Source organism: Bison bison, unplaced genomic scaffold (assembly GCF_000754665.1).
Source record: "Bison bison bison isolate TAMUID 2011002044 unplaced genomic scaffold, Bison_UMD1.0 scf7180017864302, whole genome shotgun sequence".
Taxonomy (NCBI): domain Eukaryota; kingdom Metazoa; phylum Chordata; class Mammalia; order Artiodactyla; family Bovidae; genus Bison; species Bison bison.
This window is the reverse complement of record NW_011494874.1, coordinates 3977516-3984192: the sequence shown is the minus strand read 5'-3', so window position 1 is coordinate 3984192 and position 6677 is coordinate 3977516. Positions and strand designations below refer to the sequence as shown.

The 6677-nt window shown below is 52.8% G+C and overlaps 1 protein-coding gene across 1 annotated transcript in view; it reads left to right on the top strand.

Annotated features, from left to right (window-relative positions):
* The window catches only part of LOC104997009 (cholesterol 24-hydroxylase), a 38148-nt gene that overhangs the window by 27945 nt on the left and 3526 nt on the right, over positions 1-6677 (top strand). The window contains exons 13-17 of the mRNA XM_010851427.1: positions 2576-2660; positions 3318-3428; positions 5605-5693; positions 6367-6433; positions 6614-6667. Of these exons, the coding sequence (XP_010849729.1) occupies positions 2576-2660; positions 3318-3428; positions 5605-5693; positions 6367-6433; positions 6614-6667 (406 nt within the window). The remainder of the gene's footprint in view (positions 1-2575; positions 2661-3317; positions 3429-5604; positions 5694-6366; positions 6434-6613; positions 6668-6677) is intronic.

Below are 6677 nucleotides of genomic sequence, written 5' to 3'. Positions count from 1 at the left end.
CCCTGTTTGAATCCCAGTTCAAACAACAGGGTTTGAACTGTGGGGCCCCCTTACACGTGGATTTCTTCCACTAAGTACTGGCCCCAGCACCACACGGTCCCCAGTGGGCTGAGTCCAGAGATATGGAGCCACGGACATGGAGGACCAATTGTCCAAACTTACACTCAGATTTTTGACTATGCGAAGGGTCGGTGCTCCAACTCCTGTGTTGTGCAAGGTCAACTGCAGCTTACTGGTGTTCAAAAATACATAATAAAAATATAATTATAAAAATAAGTAAAATGAAAATACATAATAGTACTTATTAAAAATTTGGAATAAACAGAAAAGTTTAATTATCACGATAAATCCAGGGACTTCCCTAGCATTCCAGTGTTAAGACTCCACACTCCAGTGCAGGGGGTGTGGGGTCGATCCCTGGTTGGGGCACTAAGATCCCACATGCTGCATGGCATGGGCAAAAAAATCAACAACAGTAAATCCACTTGTGGTGCCCCCATCCGCCCAGCCACAGTTCGTGGTTAATTCCTGAATTTCACCGTGTGTACTATCACGACATTGCTCCACATTTCTGCAGCCTCTTCCCAAGTCCATTCATTCTTTTTTTCTTAAACTTTTTTATTTTGTATTGGGCTGTAGCTGATTAACGATGTGGGAGTTTCAGGTGAACAGTGAAGGTGCTCAGTCATACATATACATGTATCCATTCTCCCCCAAACCCCCTCCCCTCTCATTCTTTTTTAAATATTGTGGCTCTGTGTGTGTGTCTGTGTGTATCATATATATTATATCACATATGTAATAAAGTTTACCATTTAAACTATTTTCAAGTGTGTAGTCCAATGGCATTAAGTACATTCACAGTCAGGCAGCCATCCCCACCATCCATCCCCAGAACATTCCAGCATCCCAAACAAAAACCGTCCCCATTAAGAACTACCTCCCCACTCCCTGCCTCCCTCCCTCCAGCCCCTGGCCACCACCATTCTATTTCCTGTCTCTGTAAGTCTGACTCCTCCAGGTACCTCCTACAAGTGGAATCATACAGCATTTGTCCTTCTTGCTTGGCTTTCACTCAGCATAATGTCCCTGAGGTTCAGCCATGTGGCAGCATGCGGCAGGATGCCCTTCCCCTTAAGTCTGAGTGATACTCCATCGTATGGATGGACCACCTCTTGTCTGTCCATTCATCCATCAGTGGACACTTGGGTTGCTTCCAGCTTTGGGCTATTGTGAATAGTGTTGCTACAGACGTCGGTGTGCAAATATCTATTTGAGACCCGACTTTCAGTTGCTTTGGGTATTAAGCACCAAGCACCAAGAGCTGGGATCACCATCACATGGTAATTCTGTGTTTAATTTTTTGAGCAGCCTCCGTACCATTTTCCATAGCAGCTGCGCGATTTTACATTCTCATCAACGGTGCACAAGGGTTCTGGTTTCTCCACATCCTCACAACCCCTGTTATTTTCTGCCTCCGGCATGGGTAGGAAGGGGTCCAGGTCCACTTTCACTGGGACATATTGTTTAAAAATGTATTTATTTTTAATTGGGGGACAATTGCTTAACAATACTGTGTACGTTTCTGCCATACATCAACGTGAATCAGTCGTAGGAATACATATGTCCCCTCCTTCCTGAACCTCTCTCCCACCTCCCACCCCACCCCACCCCCTCTAGGTTGTCACAGAGTACTCGGTTTGAGCTCCCTGCTTGGTACAGCGAATTCCCACTGGCTGTACGTTTTGCACACAATAACGTGTATGTTTCAACGCTACCCTCTCTATTCGTCCCGCCCTCTCCTCCCCCGCTGTGTGTACAAGTCGTTCTCTATGTCTGCATCTCTGTTGCTGCCCTGCAAATAGGTTCATCAGTACCTTCGTTCTAGACTCCATGTGTATGTGCTAATATTTGATAGTTGTTTTTCTCCTTCTGACTTACTTCCCTCTGTATAACAGGCTCTACAGTGTGCATCCCAAGGCTGGTACCTGTATCGTTCACTCTGCCGTTTCCAGCTGCTTTGAGCTTAGCTAAAATAGGCCTCTTTGTGCTTTTTTTTTTTTTTCAAGGTGTAAAGAAAATTCAGCTTGCATTTCATAAGGATGGTATCAAATTTATATATTTGAGAGAATGGGATTCTGAGAATAATTCTCATTATAAAGAATTTATAATCCTGAGAGAATGGGCGTCAATATAATATTAAGTCTCCCAAACAAAGATATGGAATTTATTTTTTATTTTTTTATTTTTTTTTAAGATATGGAATTTAATCTCCATTTATGCAATAGGCATCTTTGTGCAAAGCCCCTGTTCTGAGGTGGTTTGCCTCCTGCAGCCGATTCCAAGCAGTGCACAATGATGGGTGAATGTTTTGAGGGCCGGAAACATAGTTCCCAACTACTTGGACCTCTGGGTTTGGATGTGGCGGTTCCTCCAAGAACAGGGCCCGGGGGGCAGTGTGTGCAGCGGAGGGGGCCCCCGGCCTCTCTTGTCACGCTTCCTGCCATGCCCCCTCTTAACACTTAGGTGGAGACCTCTCCCCTTGGAGACGAACTTGTCTTTGTCTGACCGACAGGCTGCAGGCTGAGGTGGACGAGGTCATTGGGTCCAAGAGGCACCTTGACTGCGAGGACCTGGGGAGACTGCAGTACCTGTCTCAGGTGTGGGGGTGGGAGAGAAGCTCCCGGGCAGAGGTGGGTGATTAACTGACCAGGCCTGCTGCCTCCCTGGACCCTGTAGGACAGGGATTCTCCAGTATCCTGGCACCTGAAAATCCCCTGGGAGATTAAAGACCCTCCCTGTGTCCAGGCTGCTGCAGACCAAGGATATTAAGCCACTGGGGGCGTGGCTAGGGCTTCCCAGGTGATCCCAATATGGAAATCAACCCATTAGTCAAAGGTGCTGTGTTTGGGTTTCCCAAGGAGTCTGGGTTCCAAAAGTCTTAGACTTTCCACCAGGGGGCCAGTCTCGGCCAGCAGAGTCCCATCCAGTCCCTGACATAGCACAGGGGGAGGCCTTCCTCCAGCTGCCCTGGGTCCTCGGAATGGTGGGGGCCCTGGTTCAGGGGGAGGCCTGGCTCCTGGCCTGGTGGCTTTGCTCAACCCCCTCCCCGGGCCTCAGTTTCCCCTTCTGTCCCATGAGGGGTTGGACATGGAGATGAGGCTAACCTTACCGGGGCTGGGGACCCAGTCTGGCTGTGGGCACACGCCCAGCGCCATGGATAGGAGCAGAGAAGGGTCTGGGACATGCTTGTGGCACTTTCTGTGGGGGTTTTCCTGACATCTGTCTCTCATTATCTGCCCATGCGGTGTCTGCAGGTCCTCAAAGAGTCGCTGAGGCTGTACCCGCCTGCGTGGGGCACCTTCCGTCTGCTGGAGGAGGAGACCTTAATTGACGGGGTCCGAGTACCCGGCAACACGCCGCTCCTGGTGCGTGGGGCCCTGCCTGCGCACCCCCGAGCGGCCGGCTCAGGGTGTCCTCTGAGGTCAGGGGCTCCTCCCTGGCCACCCTGTGCCTTCTCACTTGGGTCTAACCGTAACCCTGTGATGTGCTTTCTCTCCCGCCACACTGTCCAGCGTGAGATTACAGGGGATGCTTTTACAAGGAGAGGCCTCATTTACAGCTGAGGCCGCTGAGGCTCAGAGAGGTCGGGTTACTTTCCTGAGGTCACACAGCTAGCAAGGGGCAGATACAGGGATGTGCCCAGTTCCTGAGCTGGCCCCAACTTGCCCCAGTTCCTTTTCTGCCCACAGCTCCTCCTCCCACTAAGGCTGACTTTTCTCCCCCTGGTCGCCTTTGTTTCTCTGGCTGTTTCCTCATTCATTCATTCAGGCTCCATTCATGCACAATGACCTCCATAAACTCACTACCCCTCCCCGCCAAAAAACTAGAACGTAACCAGCTGTGTATACACGGCTCTCCTGGTTCCCCCCAGAAGCTGTCACTCTCCCGAATTCTTTGCTTGACACCTGCTCACCTTCATGTGTGTGTGTGTGTGTGTGTGTGTGTACCCACACAATAGTATGCTCTCGGACTTGCTTTCTGACTCAGCACAATGTCCATTAAGATTGTGTAGATTTCCACATGTGCTGTCCGTCTTCACTGCCCTGTAACATGGCATTGGTCATTCTGGATTGCTTGGTGCTGTGCTGAGTTGTTTCACTTGTCTCTGACCCTTTGTGACCCCAGGGACCATAGCCCGCCAGAGCCCTCTGTCCATGGGATTCTCCAGGGAAGAATACTGGAGTGGGTTGCCATTTCCTTCTCCAGGGGATCTTCCTGACCCAGGGATCAAACCCGGGTCTCTTACGTCTCCTGCACTAGGAGGCGGGTTCTTTACCTGGGAAGCACCATATTGGATTAAGGGCCCCAGTGACCTCATTTTCACTTAATTACCTCTTTAAAGAGCTTATCTCTAAATACAGTCACATTCTGAAGTTAACTTCAGCATATGAATTTTACGGGCACACGGTTCAGCCCAAATAGGACCCAGTTTTATTTTCACAAAGAAGAATGATGTGTCCCACCTGTTGAGCGGCTCCCCCAGCCCCAGGGCCCGGCCACAGTCTCCCCTGCACACACCAAAGTTTCAGCCATGCATGCTTCTTTATCCTGTTTATCTGCGCTTTTTAAAAAACTACCAGCTACTGCAATGACCGTCTATCTTCAGAATGCCCTTACATCTGGCAGGGCAAGGACCCAGGGCTGACTCTCAACCCCCGTGTCCAACCTGAACCCCGTGACCCTGAGTGGGCAGACCCGGGCTCCAACCCCAGCCCTGCTCCCGCTGGCTGAGTCATCTCAGGCAAGATGCTGAACTTCCAGGCCTCAGTACCATCCTGGCAACATGGGGATGCTGATACCCGAGTCAATAGGATAATGTACATCCTCTGCCTGGCAAAACTCCCTGGCACATAGTAGGCACCTTTTGCTGCCCCCAGACCCCTCCCCGTCTTACACTCCCACTCCAGCCCTGGCTGCCCTGGACCCCACACAGAGAAGAGCAGCGAAGACTTGGGAGAGACACTTTGTGCAGAGGCCAGTACCCAGGGCCCAGGGCCGGGGCACAGAGCAACAGCCCCAGTCAGGAGGCACCAGGTGTGCAGGTGAAAGACTGCTGGGGGTCGGTGGCATCCCGACCCCCACTCCACTGAAGCGAGTCTTGTGTTGAAGACAAATTTGATTAATAACAGCTCTCAGAAGGATGGCCTTGCCGCAGACCTGAGCTCGCATCTCGTTTTGGCCACTTACTTGCCAGATGACTTCAGGCATGTCATGAACCTCTGAGCCTCAGTTTCCTCATCTGTAAAATAGGGATAATTGTGGCTCCCCGCACAGGGTAAAGCCAAGCGTGGGATGATGTAGCGTGCCCAGCTGGTTGGCGACACATTGGGCTGCCCTCTTTCTTCCTCTTAGACACTTTTCAGGGGCCAGCGGAACCCCACCCTGGTCCAGATGGGCGGGTCGGGAGGTGGATGGGGTGGTGGGGAGTGGAGGAGGGGGTACTCTGCTCCGAGTCTCCCCACTGGGTGACTGCAGCAGGTGGGGGGGGTGCGAGGGGACCTACCCTTGGACCCAGAGACAAGCGGACCCTCTGCCCGGCAGTTCAGCACCTACGTCATGGGGCGGATGGACACATACTTTGAGGACCCTCTGACTTTCAACCCGGATCGCTTCGGCCCCAAAGCACCCAAGTAAGTCTGTCTTCAAGCTGTGGGCGAGTGGGGGCCTGGTGGGAGGACGGCCCCAGCGGCCTCTGGTCTGAGCTGCCGTGACCACTGATCACTGCGAGGGAGCTGGGAGCCCCACTCTGCCCCCATTTAGAGGGAGGAAATCACAGCTCAGAGGTTAGGTAACTTGCCCAAGGAGGCACAGCCAGCAAGGACTCAGACTGGTTTTAAAGCGTGTGCTTATAACCAGGCCCTTATACTGGAAAGCCCTGTGATTTGGGCAAGTGGCCGAGCCTTCCCCAGCCTGGATGATCCTATCTGAGAAATGGGAATACCAACAGCTCTCTCGAGAGTGACCGCTTTTAAGTACCACAGCTCTGATGGGGCCTGAGTCCAGACCCAGACTTCCCGGAGCCAGACATGTGACCGGCTGAGTAAGTGGACCGAGTGACGTAGGACCTTGGGGGAGTGGCTTTGCCTCTCTGAGCCTCAATTCCTCCATCTGTGAAATGGGACCAATCACAGCTCCTTCTGGAAGGCTCAGTGGAGGATGAAATGAGAAAACGCTGATCCAGAGCTCAACAGAGTCAGCGGTGATGTCTTTAGCGTGGTCAAAAGCAGCCCCGGCCCAAAGCCGTCATCACAGGGGTGGCCTTGTCACGACTGTGGCCTCCTGACGCCTCCCTCCTGTTCGCAGGCCCAAGTTCACCTACTTCCCCTTCTCCCTGGGACCCCGCTCCTGCATCGGGCAGCAGTTTGCTCAGGTAGGAGGCCAGCTGCGGGGTTTCGACCCAGAGGTGACCGCGGGGTGACGTCTGGTCTGGGAAGCACTTCAGAGCCCCCTGCTGCTCCAGGGTCCCCGGGGTTGGGGGCCCAGGCAGCCATGGCGCCTCGCTCCCTCATCCACGCCGCTGACTCACCCTCCCCGCCCCCTGCGTGCACAGATGGAGGTGAAGGTGGTCATGGCCAAGCTGCTGCAGAGGCTGGAGTTCCGGCTGGTGCCCCGGC